Source organism: Cyphellophora attinorum (assembly GCF_001299255.1).
Source record: "Cyphellophora attinorum strain CBS 131958 chromosome Unknown Contig65, whole genome shotgun sequence".
NCBI classification, from domain to species: Eukaryota; Fungi; Ascomycota; class Eurotiomycetes; order Chaetothyriales; family Cyphellophoraceae; genus Cyphellophora; species Cyphellophora attinorum.
Window position 1 is genome coordinate 1 of NW_017253293.1, and position 20,490 is coordinate 20,490.

Sequence of the window (20,490 nt, forward strand, 5' to 3'; positions counted from 1 at the left end):
CTCTGCCGGACCCTTGGTTGTTGTTGTTGTTTCGTTGGCCAGCCGGGCCGGCATTGTTCCTCGCCGCTGTGTTACTACCTCTTTGCCCTTGACCGGCGGTGCGCAACATCGCGAAGGGCAAACCCAGACCGGCCATGTTGGCCGGCAGATGATTTCGAGGTCATGCGCTTGATCCTTGGATGTAGAGTAGCCATACGAACGCGGGCAGCTCTGCAAAATTGGTGAGAGGCATGTATTCCAGAACAGCAGAATCATTCAAATTCGCTATAGTCACTACTGGCTCCCTTCCTCGCCCTCTGCTGCGCAAAGTGCGCGTTCACTTCCACGCGCCTGCCCGCCTGCGGCACATTGGTTCACCTTCGCTTGCCTGCACTCGATGCAGACTGTCGTTCCGTGCCCACTGCGTTCGCTCGGGGGCTTCCAGTCCGGTGGACGGATGCTATACCCAGAGCCCTGCCAACGCTAACCTTCGCTCCCCGCTCGCTTCGGACGCCTAGTCCTCAAGACCAGCATAAACACACAACAATCTCAAGATCCCCTGGTCGATGTCCTTCTCCACCATCGCTCCCAGCATCTTTTCTTTTCGTGGCATCACTCCAGCAGGCACCGCCACCGCACCACCCTCAGGATCAAAGGTCCGACTCTTCTGCACCAGCGCTTTCAACACCGCCACTGCTCGTGCTGTTATCGCGCCGTACGCGTTCGCGTCGGGCTCCGGTGGACGTTGATGCCGTCCATGAGGCATTTGTGGGGGAGGATGATGGAGATGGTTGCTGGCCATTTGCGTCGATTTGTCTGCGCTGAGGGACATGACGAGCCGCAAGAGGTTGATGGCGAAGCCGTCCTCTGATTCGAGCCAGGACCGTGCGAGGGGGTTCTCGGAGGTAGGTGCAAGGCCCGCGACGATTTCGGCGGCCAGCATGCCCTGTAAGAGAAATGGTTTGCGGGCTTCGATTAGGGCACGGGTGTCTCTCGCGCTACCGGGAACGGCGGCGATGGCGAGGCCGAAGGTTCGGGTGAGGAGTTCGTAGGGTGGGGATGAGCCTGCGTCGGCGGCGAAGATGGCTTTGTAGTACGTCCGATTCGGTTCGTCTCGAGCTAGGAGCTTAGCCAGGCTGTCGATTGCCGAGGGCATGTATTTGTGGATGTTTGGGTTGTAGCTTGTGAAGCAGACTCGGCCGGTTGATGCGACGATTGGTGCTGGACATGGTGCGAAGGCGAGCAGGAAATGAAGCAGGCAAAGCGCTTCTTCCTTGCCGGGTATATTGACTGACGTTGAGAGATTGCTGAGGTAAATCACCACGTCCTTCATGAAATCGAGTGTGTTGCGACTGTTTCGGAGGATGTTCTCCCTTGTGCCAAGAAACCGGATGACCGTGCTGATCATTTTTAAAATCTCGGGTTGGCCGAGCACGATGAAGTTAGCCTCGGAGAATGAGAAGTTGCGAATAAGTGTTGTTATACAGATGAGGCGGTCGGCTGCACGATCCAGATCGTATTCGACGGTTCCAAATTCTGGTACGTCCTGCAGCTGCTCGATATCGGCTCTGCACCCGCGTACCAGATCCTCGTAAGGTATCAACGACATCTCGTCCGAGACTTCAGGCGAATGCTCAGACAGAAAGTCGACCTGATCTTGCGCACAATCGACGAGTGTGTCCATCAGATCGTCGCATTCGGTCAGAGACAGCTGAAGCTGTGGTTCTGTCGATAACGTTACAAGCGTGTCCAGAGCAACTCGGGTCTCGGCATGCATTCCGGATTTGATGGCCATCGTCAGGGCATGAATATCGATCACGCCCAGCTCGCGGAAAGCTGGCGCTGTCGGTTTCAGATCCGATATTCCTTGACCTAACGTGGAAATCTCTTCGATGTTGATGGGCCCATGGTACTTGCTCGCTGGTAACACTTCCGGCACGAAAGGATCAACTATTGGCTTTTTGGGTGGCATGTTTCCTTCTGGCTCGGCCTTCACCGCTACCTCTCCTTGCTGAGCTCTTTGTGGCGAAGCATTCGGGACCTGTGAAGGATCAAATTGTCTCGACAGACTCGATCGATGCTGAGGGGTAGCCTGAACTTGAGGTGTCGACGGCATGAATCCATTCTGTAGCTGGTTGGCGAGTTTGGGATTCATCATGTCCGACTGTTGCCGTTGATGACCAGGTTGTGAAGGGTCTTGAACAGCATGCTGGTCCCTGGTAGGAGACATCTGTGCTCCTGCTTGACCTTGCATCTGTGCCTGAGCCATTCTCTGTTTTTGCTGCTGCATTTGCCAGGCATTCTCGTATAGATTCAGGAAGTTGCTTATCCAATAGTTGTGTAGCTCTTGAGCAGCTTGCTGTTGCTGTTGCGGCGGGAAACCCAGTTGTGCGGCGACTACCATCCATTGCCCTAGTTTCGCTATCCTCTGTGATCCACCATTCTTCACGACAGCGGCGTAGAGCTGTACTAGCATGATCGGCCGTCCGCAGATCGTTGGCGTCAAGTTTACCGACCTGCCACGCGCAGCCATATAGGCCTGCAAGTTACGCGTGAACTCCTCCGGATTCTTGGGTTTTTGCTGGACCATGCCTTGCTGCATCTGTGCCATCGCATCGGGAACTTGCTGAGACGCCATGGCTTGCATCCCTTGTTGTTGACGTGCCTGCGAGAGCTGACGGGCTTGCGCTTGGAGTTGCATGTGATAATTCCGTTGCGCCGGATTCATGCTCATATTCTGTTGTGCCATCATCTGCGCATTCATCATCATCGGATTCATGCCGTTCGCCATTCCCGGGTTAAGCTGCTGTTGCGCAAAGCCGGCGCCGAAAGCCGGGTTCTGCATAAAATTTTGCGCATTGTCGTGCGGCGTGCCTCCTCGGCTTGCATGGTCGGATGGGCCTGGTGAAGGATGCGGACCCGGCTGTTGTGGAGAAAAGGGCGACGGCGACACAGTCGACCGCTGAGCCGGCCCGCCCTGATTAAAATTCATCTGTGGTATCGTTGGCGACGGCGAGGGATTGTTTGAAGTTTGCAAGTGCTGGAACGGAGTCGGCGCGTTTGGTATCGATCCACCGCCATTCGCCTGATTGTATCCAGGGTACAAGCCTTGACCTGGTGTTTGGGATCTAGAGCCAGGCAGTCCTCCAGGTGCTTGACGTGGTGATGCGCTTATGCTCTCTTCTCTTGCTCGTTTTGATGGTATTATGGGATTCGTCTGATATCCAGGGTTGTGAAAACCTGGGGAAGCGGTTCGACCATCGCCGTTGAGGTATGCCGGATTCTGGAATTGCGCAGGATTTATTGTCTGAGCGGGTTGCACGAACGACATCGAAGCATCAGGATATGTTCCGATGCCAGCATGACCGTTGGGATTGGCAGGGGAGTCAAACCACTGGTTCATGACTTGAAGCTGGGTCGGCAGTCCATGGGACTAACTGATCTGGTTTCATCAGCGCATGCATCGGGCCATCGGTGACGGTGACAATGGCGTCGAAAAACAATTCTTGCGATCAAGCTCGGTCCACCAGGGCACAGAAAACCGTGTTTGAGGGGACGCGATGTGTATGGGAAGCGATCGAACGAAGCGTGACGCGTTGGGTAAGCTGTTTAAGGGGATGGGGAAATGCTTCGACCAAAGACAGGACAGAACCAGTGATCATTCACTGGCGACAGCGATGAGGTACAAGGGCAATGGAGACAAGCTTACCTGCAAGGCGATGTCGAGCCGATTGTCTGCGCGTACGAGATCACTCGATTCGCAGGACAACGGCAGAACTTGGGAGTGTGAGAGTGCCTGCGCCTAATTGGGCTTAGCGCTCTGAAGGCCTCCGAGCGAAAATCCAGCGAGGAGACGAGATCCACGCTTGGGGCGGCACAAGTGCCGTGTAACAGATCTGATAAGAAGTTAGTCAACGCTAGGAGTACGAATGATCGCGATCTGGAAGGTGGAATGCACGGCAGGGCATGTGCGGATGTCATCCCCAGAAGCACGGTGAGTCGTGGCCAGCGATATCGCGGCTGAGCGATATGCGACTCATCAGATGAGAGGGGCCACCTGTTATCCGACCAGTGCATGGGCCTTGGGCGGATATCGAATGACTTGAGTCAGAGATAGAGTATGCTTACCTTATTATTTTAGCGGGCAAAAGCCGTGCAGACTCCAGAAGATTGGATGCGAAACAATCAATAATGGTAACGACAGCCAGGCTTCAGTGCAAGCAGAAAGGCGGGGGCAGGAAATGAGAGAAGCTGAGTCTCTCGAGCGCCCGGTTTTGCAGTGACCCGCACACCCTGAAAATGCTGCTCTGCCTTTGGTCAGCTTTCGTCACCCTCGAATCATGCATGATTCACTCACACTTTTTGGTCTCATTATTGCAGGCGCGCTTCGTCTGTGCTCGGTTTGTTCAGTCCGTTGTAGGGGCTGGATGATTCTGGGCATCTTCAGGGACTGGGCCGAGAGGTTACCGTGCATTTTCGCGCTGTCGATGGGCTTCGCTATGGCCCAGACAGCTGTTTCTGACGAACATCCGGGCCGGACTAGACTTAGTTGAGCGCTGGTGCGACCCTATTCGACCATGACACGGAGGCTTGTGATCAGTGTTTGTTCCTTGATCAGTGGCTGCCACGCTGTCTGTGCTGGACTTCGAGATTTTGTCGCTTCTGTGCTGATGTGCGGACGTGGACATACAGTATTTGTTCAATCCATTGCTTCAATTGCACATTAATCGGCTCCCCTGAATTCCTGGTCGCACCCGTTGAACAATCGTGTCATTTGTAAGAAATTGAATCAGGTTGGAGTATTCTCCGAATACTTCGTCGAGCGACTGGTTTCTCATCTTGCGATACGACCATGATCGAACACAATCGCATGATGGGAATAGATGGTGTGGGTTTTGCTTAGGAGGGACTTTGTGTCGATTTCCCTCTAATCTGTGTCGTAATTATGGGTGAAGTTGGGCCAAATTGAGACGTAAAATAGATGCGGACCATGGTCCGATGGAGTCATGAATCGGGATCGTGACTGTGTTGCCATATCAAATATGCGGTGCCGAGTATGCAACAACATTGGTCTGCGGCGAGAACATCAGATATACTGAGAAGAGGAAGAACAAGCACGCCAGATTTGAGGTAAGATGAACTGGCCATGTTGAGAAAGTCTCTCACTAGGCGGGCGGATTCGAGCTGGTTCGGCAACCCTGCTGTTTACTAGTGCGTGCTTCAATATTTGGGTATGCAGCAGACGCAGGATGGTCCAGGCACGAAAATCAATGTGACACACCCGGGTGGACGCTGCTGATTCAAATCGGCTTATGGCATTTGCTGAGCAAAAATAAAATCGATTCACTATGTGCTTTGGCTCCTTCCGTTTGGATCGAAAAGTGAGCCCGCACGACTTCGCACCTGCCCACGCTTTAGCGACTCTCCTGCCGCTTCCACTGGTCTCATGTTGGAAATCGCCGTCGTTGCGACAGCCAAACTCTCACTCCAGCCAGGTCACTGACTGATCTCACGATCAATGATGAATAGCACCCTTTCTCGGCCTTCAAAAATGTATGGAAGCAATCGAGATCCCTCAGGCAAGTCCACTGTGTAGGTCAACTTTGCTCGTGATAATTATTGGGCGTCAACATCAAATTCGGGCAGGCCTTATAGCCACTATCACAGCTTGATGCCTTGCTCGGAAGACCTGTTCTTTCAAAGCCCGCCGTAACAAGGAGCGATCTGAATCATTTTGGTCATTAAATTATAGCCCTGACATAAGTGAGAGAAGAAAGAAAGGCAGTGAGCGCATGGCGGCCGGGGCAGAAGCTCCGTAACGGCGCATTGAAGAAGCTATGCCCAAAGCGACTTAGTCAGAACTTGAATCATCGGCTCGGAGCGCAGACGCGACACCCTGCGAATGCCTTCAAAAGTCGCCATTGCATACAATCATCAATCTCTCATCGCCCTCATTCACCGGCTGTCCATCGTTCGATATCTAGCGGCGGTCACGGCACTAGCATAAGCTCGACCGTGAATCTGCTCTTCTTCCACCCGAACGGTCTCTCAAGATGGCGGACGCTGCAGTCGAGAATCCTGCAAACATACTGCCGCCTCACAAGAAGGCCTTCCCAGTGGATTCTATGCCAGAGATTGACTCCTTTGAAGGCGTTGGGGCAAATGGCGAAGACGAATATTCCACGCTCAAGAGGTTACAGCGGCATCTAGAGTACGAGACGTCGTATAGTTGTTCTTGCGGACATGACTGACGGATGTACAGATACATCAAACTTCAAGAGGAATACATCAAAGATGAGCAGAGGTAAGCAGCTGACTACTCTTGGTTTCTGCATGCTAAAGTGTCTCAGATCGCTCAAGCGGGAGCTTGTACGAGCCCAGGAAGAGATCAAGAGGATACAGAGCGTGCCGTTGGTCATCGGTCAATTCATGGAGGCCATTGATCAGAAGTAAGCATCCTGACAGACTAGGAGCCAACTTCTGACCGCACGCAGTACTGGCATCGTTCAATCCTCCACCGGCTCGAACTACGTCGTCCGCATTCTGTCCACACTCGATCGCGAGAAATTGAAGCCATCATCATCTGTCGCACTACATCGGCATTCTAATTCCCTTGTCGACATTCTGCCTCCCGAGGCCGATTCCTCAATAGCCATGCTAGGAGCAGACGAGAAGCCTGATGTTACGTATGCTGATGTTGGTGGTCTGGACATGCAGAAGCAGGAGATCCGGGAAGCCGTCGAGCTCCCTCTGACACATTTCGACCTTTACAAGCAGATTGGTATTGATCCGCCCCGTGGCGTGCTTCTGTACGGACCACCAGGAACTGGGAAGACCATGCTGGTCAAGGCTGTTGCCAACAGCACCACAGCAAGTTTCATCCGTGTCGTCGGGTCAGAATTCGTACAGAAATACCTTGGAGAAGGCCCACGCATGGTGCGAGACGTGTTCAGGATGGCGCGAGAGAACTCACCGGCGATCATCTTCATTGACGAAATTGATGCGATTGCCACGAAACGATTTGATGCGCAGACCGGTGCCGACCGAGAAGTGCAGCGCATCCTGCTCGAGCTGCTGAACCAGATGGACGGTTTCGATCAAACAGCAAATGTCAAAGTCATCATGGCAACCAACAGAGCAGACACTCTAGACCCGGCTCTACTCCGACCTGGTCGATTGGATCGAAAGATCGAATTTCCATCTCTGCGCGATCGCCGTGAGCGGAGATTGATCTTCTCAACGATTGCTAGCAAGATGTCTCTATCGCCTGAGGTCGATCTGGATTCGCTCATCGTCCGGAACGACCCACTGTCTGGAGCTATCATTGCCGCGATCATGCAGGAGGCAGGTCTGCGCGCAGTGAGGAAGAACCGGTACAACATTATTCAGTCCGATCTAGAAGACGCATATTCGAGTCAGGTCAAGGGGGCACAAGAAGCTGACAAATTCGACTTCTATAAATGAGTTGAAGTCATGGTAGAGGAGCTCTTTCGGCTGCCATAGTTTTGCATGGATGGGCAAAATCACTTCTAGACCGCATCGCTCGGCGCTCATGGGTCCACGGGGAGTCATCAGGATGAGGCTACTGGGAGAATTGGCTCAAACACCACGCCGGATGTCTTATGCAAAAGAGCATTCAAAACGACGACTCCGTGGCTGTGTAGGCGCTTTCGGGCAGATGGTATCGCGCTCATGGGGAACGAATGCGCCTGCTGAGCTCGGTCTCTTGAGCCAGAATCGGGCTTCTCTTGACTACAAAAAGATTGACATGTGACGCCGCGGTCTATTATTGAGGTTGCCGTGCCCAAAGACAAGTGTGCTCGTTCGTTGAGCGCATTTATGAGCGCAAATATCGATGCTTGGCCTTCCCTGGGATACATGTACTGCGTTGTCCAGACAGTGGCTCCGAATCTTGCCTGCGCGATAAGCATAGAGCTGAAGCTCTGTAATACCAAATCAAACGTTGAGAGCATAGTGGTAGCCATATCGATGTTTGCATTGAAATTCGCTGCCTACTCGAGTACTTGTTACCGCCTACTTGGGTACAGTTCAGAGGGTGCACTCAGGTACACGCAAACTGCGTGATGTAAGTTCGTGGTCACCACAGAACCATATATGGACTCCCAGCTAAACCCGAGGCCTGGCCAATAAGGCGCACCTGAGTACCTTTGAGTACCTTTCTACCTGCTAGAAATCCTCATAAATAATGCAGATTTGGACTGCTGTATTCTCGAGTGCCACTCGAGGAAACAAAGACAAATTTTGACTGCGACTCATTCCGGACGCAGCCACTCCCCCTACTCGAGACTCTGACAGCTGCAAACAAAGACTGCATCCTTCACAATGTCGATTGAATACATCCACTGGACTGGACCTCGGGTGCTGCTTACGCAGTCACTCGCGAGACGACTCGGATCTCACCATACTGTATATACCCCCTCAAGTAGCAACAATGAGCCGGATCAGAAGCCCGAGTGAGGGGATCGACGCTGAGAAATGCAAGAAAGACTACAGTGAGGAAAAGGTGAGATCTCTCCGTCAGACCACGATCTGGGTGACGTTTACAGGAGATCCATCTGCGCTAGTTGATGAGTTTAATGGGTATTGTCTTCTACCATTGGTCCACCCGTGTGGCGACTGCTTCGGCTCTTTCAATGGCCTCTGGAAATGCGTTTTCGCTCTACTCGCGTCTGCCGCCCCCTTATAACACACTGTGCGTCCGCTCTTACTGACGTAGCACTTCCGTCATCTCGAAGCCACCTTGCCTACCAGCCAAGCTCGTTGTTCGTGGTTGTAGAGCTGTACAACCCTTTCACATCATTCTACCAGTGCACCTTCTATGGACAAGGACCCTACGTCATTCGGTACTAATGGCATCTGCAGCGGTTGCTCAACCTATCCAACATACCATGGATGCAAGTCCTCCATCACGGACCTCATCGCGTATGGATAGTAAGGTCATCAACAACAAAACAGAGGAAGGTGCGTTCGATACTCAGCTGCCCCATCTTCACCACCACGTGCAATGCGCTTGCCGCGCCGCATTCATTGCCCTTCATAGAAGAAACAAGTGTCTCTCCTCTGACGACAATTATTAATCAAGCCATAGTGTCGCCAACCAAGACCTCACCTTCTCAGAAGCCGTCGACAATACCAGGTATGTAGCCATTCTTATTCATTGTCGACGCCACGCGCTCACTGTTGCCGCAGACTCGAAATCGACTTCGCAGGCCGAAGATACGAAGCCCGCAGTGACCGTCACCGAACCACTCGCGCCTCCGCCAAAACCATCCAACCCAGCCGAGACACCAGACTATTTCTCGGGCTTGCACAATCCTTCCGCCGGCATCTCAGGCGAATTCAATCCATTCGAGTCATCCTTTGGCGCGCCGTCGTCAGAAACGCCAGGCAAGGCCCAACTACCTGGCATCGCGGCTCTCACATCGCCTGCAATCCCAGGCACGACCACGGGAGGAGGGTATAGTTGGGCGCAAGCTGGTCAATCGCTAAGAACCGGGCCTCTGAGCCCTGCTATGCTCCAGGGTCCGGCTGGAGGAGACTACTTCGGTTACAGAGGAGGTGGCGGCTTACCGACTCCTAACGAGTCCTCACTACGGACAGGTCTTACACCAGGCGGCAGCCTGTCTATGTTCCCTGCCCCAAGCCCGGGCTCATCTCTATATCCATTCCAAAGTGGTAGTGCGACACCTGGTACCTTGGACTTTCACCGAACTGCTCTGAACGCCGCTGCTCAGCGCAAGAATACTCAGACGGCCACGACTTCCAATCCTCAGGAGTCCTCGAACATGGACGCTCAACACGACGCCACTGACGCTGCTAACGGCTTGTTCATGCTCGCTAAAGGCGCACAAGCGAACGGCCAATACACACAGAACTCGAACTCACAACAAATGCAAACACGGAGCAGCGGTCGGCCCGCGCCTGGCTCAGGTAGTGTCAGTGCCAACGGCGACGGTGAAAGCCCCGATGACACCCCAACGACTCGAGGACGGGGTAAGAAGGCCACTGTCAAGACAGAGACACCTGCTCGTCGAAAGTCCGAGGCAACAACAAAGGCTAGCAACAAGCGATCGAAAGGCAACAATGGTCACGTCAATGTTGATCCTGCTCTCGCCAAGGAAGAGGACTTCGATGAAGACGATGACGACGACGACATGATGGGCGATGATGATATGGGCGGACAAACCTCAGGAAAGTCCAAAATGACGGACGAGGAGAAACGCCGCAACTTCCTGGAACGCAATCGGTAAGACTTCTCGACCCCTCGGCTTTGACATGTGCTAATTATCGGTAGTGTCGCTGCACTTAAATGTCGTCAGCGGAAGAAGCAATGGCTTGCCAACCTCCAAGCCAAGGTCGAGATGTACTCAGCTGAGAACGAGAGTCTGACACAGCAGGTCGGCCAACTGCACGAAGAGGTGCGCAACTTGCGAACTCTTCTACTGAGTCATAAAGATTGCAGCGTAGGTCATCAGCAGGGCCTCGGACAATTTTTGAACGGCATGCAGGATCCTAACCAGTTCAACGTTCATGCCAACCCATACGGCATGGGCAACATGAACGGTGGAATGCAGGCAGCAATGCAACGGTCGTAACAAGTTATCGCTAAACACCATGTCCTTACTTCCAGCGCTCTCGAAGCTTCCACGCAGTAAGTATTCTGTGGGGAGAATGACCCGGAAAGTCCTCAGCAACTGAACAGTCTACGTTCAAGTCCAGCTGAGCTTCTCAGCCCTGAGTCGCGCTGAGTGGATTCAAGGCCGCGAACACGGTGCCAGGAGGCAACATTTGCGAGTCTTCTTTGCCTCATCTGAACAATTACAGCCCACGATTAACAACAACGCTCAGCACAGCGCTTCTCGAGCGGTTGTCGCAAGCTTCCTGGTGCCTGCCAAGAAAAGGCTGATTCTAAGTTCGATAAGTCCATCGTCGCTCTATGCGCTGAGACGACTTCCACAGCCGAACTACGCCAGCTCCGTATGATCATCCTCAGGAACTCAACAATTTGTAAATGATTCTCCTTTTATTCAAAACGACAGATAATATTCGACACTTCGACGCATACAGAATGATTGGCTGTGTCCGTGTACAGCAAAATGAATGGGGGCGTCTGGCGTCACAAAAGGTACTGTCCCGATTGACAGTGCTGCCGTGACCCTCGGGTCTGGCCTCGACGGCTGCACTCCGATGCTCGTCACGGTTTGATGAGGCGCAATGGTGGCATGGTCTTCACATCCGAGCGTGATACAGTATAGCTCAGGCTACGTCTATGGGATGGGAAGTAGTTGACAACGTTCAGGGATGCATGACTGCGAGAGTAGCTTATTGTGTCTCCGAGGGGTTGCATTGGTGCAACGTGGCATTGATTGAACGACTTGATAGCCACGAGATGCCTCCTCTGCAAAGCAGTAGGACGCATTACAGAGCAATTTGAACAGCTATTCTATTTCATCCCGTCATTCAAGTGTCTAAATTGTGATCACTATGTATTCCTAGCTGGCAGCCGACACGTTTGCCGCCATACTCTCCTTGCGTAGTCTTGCAAGAAGTCTGCAAATGCCTTTCGTTTGCTGTGCTTCGAAGGCATCGCCTGCGAGTTCATCTGCCTCATGCAAGCCGGCCTCACTTGCAGGGACCCTGTCATCTCGGACGACGACGACTTGCTCTTACCGCACAGCCTTCAGTTTCACCATCAGAGGCTCAAGCTCCCACAATATCTGTGTATCGGTAAGCTTTTGGGGCCCGTCTCAAAGCACGGGAACGATCACTCACATAGAACCTCGCACCGTCTACCCAGCCATCTTGCGGGCCATCTAGCTCGATATCGAACTTCCACAGTAGCTTCGCTGTCACGAGTCGTGCTTCAGCGATTGCCAGTCTAATGCCCACGGGTCAGTTGCTGCTAGGCCACACGATGGAAAATCACCTACAGCTTGCCGATGCAGTTTCTGGGGCCGAGACTGAACGGCTTCAGCACCTCGTCCATCATATGCCTGTCCGTGCCTTCGACATGATGCGCTCCACCTCTGAGACCGCCCTCATCACTCTCTGATAGCCAACGCTCGGGACGGAACTCTTTGGGGTTGTCGAAGAACCGTTCTGAGCCACCCAAATACCATTGAGCCATCGATACGTGGGTCTGTGCACACGTCAGTATCAGCCCGACTCGGACCCAACCAAGGCGCAACGGAAGCAGAGTCTCACCCCCTCAGGAACGACGTTCCCATCAAGCACAACTCCACCCTTCCCAACAACCCTCGGATTGATATAGCTCGCGACCGGAAAGATCCTCAAACTTTCATCAACCGTCGCCCTCAAATACGCCATATCCGCCGTCGCCTTAATCGTGATCTCCTCCAAACTCCCAAACCTCCCCCTCAACTCCTCCTGTAATCGCCCCATCACCCGTGGCGTTCTACACAGATGATACAGCGTCGCGGACAAACACGTCGACGTCGTCTCCGCCCCACCGCCCACAATCAATATCGAATTACTCAAGATCTCCGGCTCCGTCATCTTATCCTGATGATCCGCCCCCTTCCTCCCCTTCATCTCTCTCAACATCAGCCCAATGATATCCGGTCGTTCACTTCCCTGCACAGTTGTGTTCCCCTGCCATTTCTCACTTTCCACATCCTCCCTCGCCAGGCGTTCGCTAACCGCGTTCTGCGCCGTCGAGAAGAACCCATCCCTCTCCTCGATCACCCGTTTCGGCAGAAAGGGTCCCAACAACTTCAACGAGAACCCAAACCGCTTCAACTGATTGAAGAAAGCCGTCTGCTTCAATATCTTCATCAGAAAGCTAGGCCAGGGATGCATCCTCTCCTTCTCCAAACACTGAAACTCCGTATCCAGCGCCAGCTGCCCAATCACATCGTTGAGCGTCCAGAGGAAGTACTCGACCATATTCACCGCCTGGCCCCGTTTCGTTTCCAAGGTGTGGCAAAGCAAGTCAGAATACCGCTGCAGGACAGGCTCGACGTCCATCAGCGCGCTGCCCAGGAAGGCCGGGCTGACTAGGCGGCGGAGGCGCATGTGCTCGGAGTCAGTGGCGACGATCATGCTATCCGGCAGTTTACTCCGATCGCCGCTCTCGCCGAAATGGAATTTGGATTTCTGCAGTTGAGGGCGGGAGTTGTATATTGTGCCCCAGGCAGCTGGGTCAGTGAAGGAGAGCTCGCTGGGCGCGATGCGGACGGTTGGGCCATGCCGTGCGTGGAAGCGGGCGATTTGTTGGTAGAGGTCGCCGCGGGCGTGGTGGAGGGAGGCGAAGATGCGGGAGGCGCGCCAGAGGCGGGGCCCGGGGTAGGTGTGCAGGGGGTGTAGGGGAGAGAGGTTGTAGATGCACTTTAGAAGAAAGATGGTGACGACTGTAGCGACCACGTAGATCCATATCCATCCAGCGAAGACGACGTAGTCGATGAGGGGGCTCATCGTTGATGTCGCCGGTACTGTGGCTGGTGTTGTGCCTTCAGTGCTCCGGTCTCTGTCTTATCGAAGAAGCACGTCCAGCCTTAGAAACTGTCTCCAATGCCACTGATATTGTAGGTCTACATCTTGTCCGCCTTGACTGTTCGGGACATTGACACCGTATATAGCGATGTAGACTAAAAGATGACCCCAAGAACAACGAGTCAGCACATCCCCCTCCGTGTCCATTCGATGTCTAACCGAGGCAGGGTCATCCTCGTACCTTAAAATACGGACTACATGCAGGTATAAATGCGAGAGGGGTAGATCTGACCAACTCTGTCACACATAGCAGACCGTATAGCACCAAGCGTACATCGTGTGCTGAAGACCGCTGACCGCTGAAGGCGATTCGTCGCACAACATACTGGGAAAGCTGTATGACCGAACGGCTAGCGAGCTAAAAGCGTCAACCGGTTACGTGAAACTCCCGTCCTACTTCATCGCAACGCATTAACCTTGTAAAGTCTATTGAGACCTCCGGGTAGACAGAGGTAGGTACCTCTTTGAGCATCGCTTTACACGCTTCTAGCAATTATCCTACAGCCATCTCCCCACTGCGTACCGGTGACACCAGAAAGATTCAACTCTCAGTCCTCCGTGTCCAGGACGCGTCTGTTCCGCGGCTTTCTCGGCGAAGTTATCGCCGCTGCGACCGTCGCTGCACCGCTCGTTCCCTGAGTGTCCGTCTTCTTGGATGGTCTGGCGTTTGTCTGCTTCTTCTTCTTTGCCTTCTTCGCCAGCTTCTTCCATTGCCGCGCTTTGGTCTTTTTCTCTTCCTTGCTCATCATTTTCGTCTTCTTCGCCTTCTTGACCACCTTCTTGTCACTGGTCTTACTTGTCCCGTCCGCATCTGTCTTCTTCGCCTTCTTCACTGTTTTCTTGTCACCGGCTTGGCTTGCAACGTCCTCATCGGTCTTCCTCGCCTTCTTCAGAACCTTCTTGTTCGTCGTCTTGCGTGGCCCGTACCCATCCACAGACCCACTACCGTCAGCAGCCTGATCCGCGTCCCCGTCATCCTCGTCCTCCGCTGTCCGCTTCCTCTTCGTTTGCTCCTCCTTCTGCCTCTCCTGCCTCGCTTTCATCACCCGCTCAGCAAAGCCCGCGTCCCGCAACTTCTTTGCCTCACTCGCCTTAGCTCTCTTCTCAGCCCACGCAGCAACGTCCGCCTCCCGCAACTTCTTCGCAAACACCTCTTTCTTCCTCTTTTCACCCTTCTCGAGCTTGATGTTCCTAGCCTTGATCTGCGCGAGGAGGAAAGCGTGTGTTTGGGCGAGATAGGACTCTATAGCATCAGAGTCGCCTGGATCGGAGGAGAATGAGGCGTTGGGCGTGCTGCGATGGCCTAAATAGTCCTCAATGGTCGACCATCCCACGCTCGGGGTCGCCCAGTCGGAGCTGTTGAAATTACGAGCCTCTTCTTCTGTAGTGGCTCCAACGTCGCCTAGATATGCCCAAGGGTCGTCAGCAGGTTCATGAGGCTGCTGTGGTGACTCCGGCTTGCTAGACTGCTTCTGCTCGGACTCGTGGTCGGAATCCTGCGACATCGACGCCTCATCTTCTTCCAAGCCGTCGGTGTTCGTATCCACCGCGCTCACGACGTCAAGTTGTGGTGTTGGACTCGACTTGCTCGTTGGCGTGTTCGCTTGACGTGGCGATCGACTCTTCCGCCGTGGTGGAGTCTTCAAACGATCTCGAGGCGCTGAGTCGTCATCATCCAACAAATCCTCGTTTGTGTCCTTGGCTGATGGGGGCTTGTAGGTGCCGTCGTCGTCTTTCATTGACGTAGACGGGTCGTCCGCTTCCTTTGACGATCTAGGTTTCTGAAGCCGAGGTGATCGACGTCTCCCGGGGCGTGCTAGAGGCTCGCCGTCCTCGTCGTCGTCCTCGTCATCCTTCCCGTCGTGTGCTGATGGAGGCTGGTACGTGCCGTTTTTACTGTCTTTCGACTCAGAGAACTCCGAGTCGAACAGGCTGTTGAGCTGTCTGCCCACGGGCTGGCTCCCCAAGGCCTCTCGTTGCAATTGCTGAGCCGCCAAGTCATCTCTCGCCAAAGACTCCAGCTCTTTGGTAGAGAGAAGGTTATCGCTGTCGTCGTCATCGTCGTAGTCGCCATTGTTGTCGCCCTTTTCAGACTCGTCATAGGACACCTCAGACGAGTTAACACTCTGGCTATACTCGCCCTCCTTTTGTGGAGGCTTCCGCGGCTTTTTGTTGGGGTCTGGAGCGGCCGGCGCGGCGGGGTATAGGTCTCTCTCCTTCACGAAGTCGGACAGTTTCACTATAGCTCGCGTTAGTCACATATTTCGATCAACGACGCGCCCCCTCTGGCAGTAGTTGAGGTCAGAGGGTGAACTCACAGCCAGCCTCTCTCGCCATCTTCTCGATCTCAGCTCTCTCCTGGCCCCTCATTCCCTCCCACTTGTCCGCCTCCATCGGCACCGGCGCCTGCGGATCCTTGAACCTCACCTTCCAATACTCGTGGGGCTTCGGACTCGCCCCGACCGCCCTCGTTCCCACATCCAGATCCCTAATCTCTCTTCCCCGGAAATACAATCTCTGCCCGTCACCATCGTCTCCATCATCCCCATCGTCGCCACCCACGTCAAATACACCCCTCAGCCCCTCCCTCGCCAAATCCACCAGCTCCTCCACCCCCGGCCGCTCGTCGATCTTTGGCCGCAAACACCGCATACACAGATCGATCAACGAATCATACTTCCTAAGCTCTTTGAACTTTTTCATGTCGAACTCCTTCTCCACATCCAAGAAATGACATCCCAACCTCTCATATTCTGCCTCATTTATCGGCCCAAGGTCTGGATTGAGCTCCTCGTCAATGTGGTTCTCACTCCAACCCATGATACTATCCAGCACAACTTTCCCAACTTGCCACACCATGTGCTTCTCCGTCCACTGCGCGCCGTTGAAATTGGGTGGGTCTCGAAACTTCTGCCACCGGTCTTTCCTCTGCTCCGGCGGATAATTGCATAGTGTGCCGCTGCCGCCGCGCATGGGAGGATTGAACGTGTCAGCGTCGCTGGTGTACGTGGCGACGCCGAAATCTCCGAGTTTGACGGAGGGGTAGCCTCGGGTAGGGTCGAGGAGTCTGCTGAATCTTCGGGTTTTAGGAATGGAGTCGGCTTCGTCGTGCTCGATGCCGGAGTAAGAGAGCAGGATGTTCGCATGCTTGATGTCGTAATGCAGGAGCCAGTGATGCGAAGGAGGGGACGGCCAGTCGGGTTCGTCGCGGAGGTTGCGGCAGTGCCACAGGAAGGCATCGGCGGGAAGGCGGCCGGAAAGCGCGCGGAGGGCGAGAGCGAGGGAAAGCAGGAGGTGCCATACGAAGCCAAGGGGTAGCATCTGGCCCCAGGCTTTGTAGTCTCGGACGAGATCACCGAGTGTTCCGTGTGGGCAGTACTCCAGGTACAGTCTACACAGCTTGGCCTCTTTGTTGTACCGGTATCGTCGTATACGTGCAATGTGTGTGTCTTCGTCCGTATAAAACAAACTTCTCTCGAGTAGCCGGTCCAGAAATCGACGCGCTGCTCTTCTCCGTGCCCTTTGCAGCAGTTCTTGAGCTTCTTTGTGCTGCAGCCCTTCGCCGATCATTGCCTCCCAGTGTATGCCGAGGCCAGCGTAGTCGCCGTACTTGTGCTTCCCAGTCCCGTCCTTGCCGCGTTCGCGATTCCAGGGTTTGAGCTCCTGTTGCTTGATTACGATCTCATCTATAGGCTCACCACCGAGGCCTTTGTCGGCGCCAGCTTTGGAGCTAGCCGGATCATCACGGGAAAGAGCCCACAAACCGACGCGCCCGAACCCACCAGTGCCAAGTTGAGTCACTGCATGCCATTCCGCGTTCGCTGCCAAGGCATAGTAAGCTGGGTTGTCGATGCCATGGTCGCTTCGTAGGAATTTCAGTGCTTGGAGCCAGCCACGAGGCACTTTGTGATCGCCGCCGGCGCCATCTTGAACTTTCTTGGCATCGAATGGCAGGCGAAAGAGAAGGCCTTTGTTGATTCTAGACCTGGGCTCGATGGAGGGGTACTCCCAGAGGCTGCCGTTGTTCGTTGGTGGTGGGACGTTTGGGGTGAAGTTGGGTGATTCGTGTCGGGAGGGGTGATTGCGGCCGGGTGGCATGTTTAGGTGGGTGGGCTGTGCAGGAAAGGATCTAAGTAAGGACAAAATATTTGATGATTAGCATGCTCGAGCGGTGACCGGTCTACGACGGGGTCGTATGGTCAGGACAACCTATATTTTGCTGTCAGTCGAGGTCACCTCATGGCAAGAAATCTCGCGCAGCTCATAATGCTGCTGCTCATGCGCTTCGGCAGGACGAGTTTGCGAACAAAGAGTCTCTGAAGAACAAAGAACATGCTTGTCCCGTGGGACAGCATTGTTGCCAGGTCTCGTGTATCCGCAAACGGCTGCCGCGTTCTCATCTCCAGGACTTTCTGTCGGATTTGCAAACATAAGCATCGAACTAGGAAGCTACGGGGAGTCGGGCGGCTCTTGGTTTCCTAGTTTTTGGATGACTAGCAGTGCGTGGCACAATTGAGCAGCGACCAGCTTTCTGGTCAGCAATGGGCTTGAACTTTCCCAAGCATGCCCTGCTGCGACCTGTCGACATGGCAGATTTGGAACATCGCACGTTTGTGTAAGTCAGTCACGGCCGTGTATAGTAGAGGAGCTTCAAAAGAACCAAAGCCACCTTAGAAGATAGGGTAACGCTTGGCATGTCTTGGCACCTCTCAGGTTTTCATCGCTCTTTCCCTTCGTGTAACTATCACCGAGCTTGAATCTCTGGCAGTCGCTCCCCCAGGATCGTTGCTGCACAATCGCGTTGCCATGATGGAAGACACCTCCCTAAAGTACGATGTCTCGTCCGAGCTCGCCGCCTCCGTGTCGACGACGTACCGGAGATCTGCGTTGTGGGGCCTTGCCCAGTGGGGAAGGAATCCTGGCGGCCTGACCTCTGCCCTCTCTCTGGGGTGATCATAGATTTGTTGCTTTCGCTGGTGAGTAACAGCATCCTACGTGTGCCTGAATCTGTCCATTTGCAGCGCTCTCGCCAGAACGTACTGCCAGCTTGCAAGAAGCATTTACACACCTGTCAGGCATTGAAAGTTTGAGATGCTCGTCTCAGGGTCCAGCCTCTTGCTGTCATCGGTCCTTCTCGGAGTCACCTGGCTCGCCTACCGAGCATTATTCACCGTCAAAGCCGGCGACGCTGGTGCGAAGCTGCCAACATGGGCTACCCTGGAGATCGCCCTGGTCTCGATGATGGCGAAGCACAATGGCTTACCTTTACGGCTCCTGTAAGTGCACACTGCGGTGAGAGCGCGGATACTAATTGGTGCCAGTTCCTCCATCAGACGCCGGGCGGGTTCGCTGTACGGAGTTACGGCCAAGCATCAGGTTGTCATTGACCTGCCCGAAGGCGATCGCCTGCTCTCAATGCCAAGCCATACTGTCTCCTCACAAGTGCACCAGGCCACCATGATGACACAAGTCTTTGGGGCAAAGGACTCGTACGCGTCTAATGAAAAGCGATTTGCCTGTTGGGATTTGCTCAACAGACACGTGGAGCGCGTCTTCTTGAATGAAGCTGCCGCGACTGGAGTCCTGGAAAAGAGCAACATTCCTCGCCTGGCTGCCTCACTCGTATCGTTCTCATCTGATCCAACCAAACAGAAGCGCTGGGAATGCTCAGCAAATGTTCACGTTGTCGCTCCGGAAACAAGCGATTCTAAAGGTATCGTTGAGGCTAACCTCTTGCACCTAGCCCGAGACTTCGGTACGTGTCTAGCAGTCGATATTGTATACGGGAAAGACTTCCTCCAACGTAACCCTGGCTTGCTCGAAGACTTCTGGAGATTCGACAACGAGGTTTTCATTCCGCTAGTCCTTGGTATTCCATCGTGGGCACCTCTCAGCGTCATGCGAAAGGGTGTCGCAGCTCGCTCTCGACTGCACAAAGCCCTAGAAGGCGTTTACCAGCGAACAGAGCAGTATATGTCAGGAGCAGCCGTTGACTTCGGTGCGGACATGTCAGACGTCAGCGCTACAGTCAAAGGCAGAAGCGAGTTGTATATCAAGGAAGGTTATACCATGGCGGAGCGAGGGCAATCGGACATCGGCCTGCTGTGGGGATCTAACGCAAATACACAGCCGATGGTGTTCTGGTTTCTAGCGTACGCATACTCTATACCTGGTCTCCAAGAGCTGCTGCGTGAAGAGCAGGCGCCCTATGTAACATTCACCAAGGACACGAACATACCGACAATCTCGACAATGGACATAGCAGGTCTCACACGCGAATGCCCGCTTACGAAGTCATGCCTCTTCGAGGTATATCGACTTGCCAACGACGCCACATCAATTCGCTACATCAGCAAGCCAATCAACCTCAAAGACGGCGCCTACACGCACGCGATCCAGCCAGGAACATTCCTTAGCACTCCTCATGGCCTTCATCAGCACGACCCCACAATGTACCCGGACCCAGAAACTTTTAAGCCAGATCGTTTCCTAGACACAGACGAGATATCGGGCAAGCGGTCTGCTCGGTATGGGAAGCTGAAGCCTTGGGGTGCTGGCAGCGGGATTTGTAAGGGCCGCACATTCGCAGAGAAAGAGATCATTACGTTGTGCGCGGCTATCATGGCAGTCTGGGACATTTCGCCTGCCAGTGGGGAGTGGAAGATGCCTACAGCCGTACCTGGCACAGGGGCGATGCAGCCATCAGAAGACATTCGTGTACGCATCACACGCAGGGAGAAGTGGTGAGAGGAGATGCCCTTGTCGCAGACTTGACGTCTCTGAGAGTCGTCCATGCCACCATCGAACTTCCAGAGTGACGAAGAAACCACTTGAGTACATGAGTGTCGGCTCAGTTCCTTACACGCTGCTTCAACACGCCGGCACTAAAACGATTCGTTTGCTAAGATCGTATGTATGGCTCCTTTGCACATTGCATACGGGTAGCAGCATGGCTAGTTGTTTTCGCACACGCGTCGG

The 20,490-nt window shown here is 54.0% G+C and overlaps 7 protein-coding genes across 7 annotated transcripts; 3 read left to right on the forward strand and 4 right to left on the reverse strand.

Moving 5' to 3' along the window:
- Positions 1-11: 11 nt before the first annotated feature.
- AB675_11217 (uncharacterized protein) lies at positions 12-136 on the reverse strand (the record flags this gene model as incomplete). The annotated part of the gene is made up of 1 exon (XM_018140044.1): positions 12-136. A coding segment is annotated over one exon (125 nt), but the record flags the coding sequence as incomplete, so codon positions are not given.
- Positions 137-493: 357 nt separating this feature from the next.
- AB675_11218 (SWI/SNF chromatin-remodeling complex subunit sol1) lies at positions 494-3,382 on the reverse strand (the record flags this gene model as incomplete). The annotated part of the gene is made up of 1 exon (XM_018140045.1): positions 494-3,382. The coding sequence occupies one exon, from the start codon at positions 3,380-3,382 to the stop codon at positions 494-496; it is 2,889 nt and encodes a 962-aa protein (XP_017994303.1).
- A 2,650-nt stretch (positions 3,383-6,032) lies between these two features.
- AB675_11219 (uncharacterized protein) lies at positions 6,033-7,443 on the forward strand (the record flags this gene model as incomplete). Its single annotated transcript, XM_018140046.1, has 4 exons — positions 6,033-6,190; positions 6,242-6,283; positions 6,330-6,428; positions 6,474-7,443. The coding sequence occupies 4 exons, from the start codon at positions 6,033-6,035 to the stop codon at positions 7,441-7,443; spliced, it is 1,269 nt and encodes a 422-aa protein (XP_017994305.1).
- Positions 7,444-8,888: 1,445 nt separating this feature from the next.
- AB675_11220 (Transcription factor atf1) lies at positions 8,889-10,595 on the forward strand (the record flags this gene model as incomplete). Its single annotated transcript, XM_018140048.1, has 4 exons — positions 8,889-8,961; positions 9,089-9,136; positions 9,190-10,246; positions 10,295-10,595. The coding sequence occupies 4 exons, from the start codon at positions 8,889-8,891 to the stop codon at positions 10,593-10,595; spliced, it is 1,479 nt and encodes a 492-aa protein (XP_017994298.1).
- A 1,071-nt stretch (positions 10,596-11,666) lies between these two features.
- Positions 11,667-13,434, reverse strand: AB675_11221 (Isotrichodermin C-15 hydroxylase; the record flags this gene model as incomplete). The annotated part of the gene is made up of 4 exons (XM_018140049.1): positions 11,667-11,717; positions 11,773-11,878; positions 11,931-12,139; positions 12,205-13,434. The coding sequence occupies 4 exons, from the start codon at positions 13,432-13,434 to the stop codon at positions 11,667-11,669; spliced, it is 1,596 nt and encodes a 531-aa protein (XP_017994301.1).
- A 626-nt stretch (positions 13,435-14,060) lies between these two features.
- On the reverse strand, positions 14,061-17,610 carry AB675_11222 (uncharacterized protein; the record flags this gene model as incomplete). Its single annotated transcript, XM_018140050.1, has 2 exons — positions 14,061-15,751; positions 15,831-17,610. The coding sequence occupies 2 exons, from the start codon at positions 17,608-17,610 to the stop codon at positions 14,061-14,063; spliced, it is 3,471 nt and encodes a 1,156-aa protein (XP_017994307.1).
- A 993-nt stretch (positions 17,611-18,603) lies between these two features.
- Positions 18,604-20,259, forward strand: AB675_11223 (25-hydroxycholesterol 7-alpha-hydroxylase; the record flags this gene model as incomplete). Its single annotated transcript, XM_018140051.1, has 2 exons — positions 18,604-18,788; positions 18,834-20,259. 2 exons carry the CDS (start codon positions 18,604-18,606, stop codon positions 20,257-20,259), a joined length of 1,611 nt encoding a protein of 536 aa, XP_017994300.1.
- Positions 20,260-20,490: the final 231 nt, after the last annotated feature.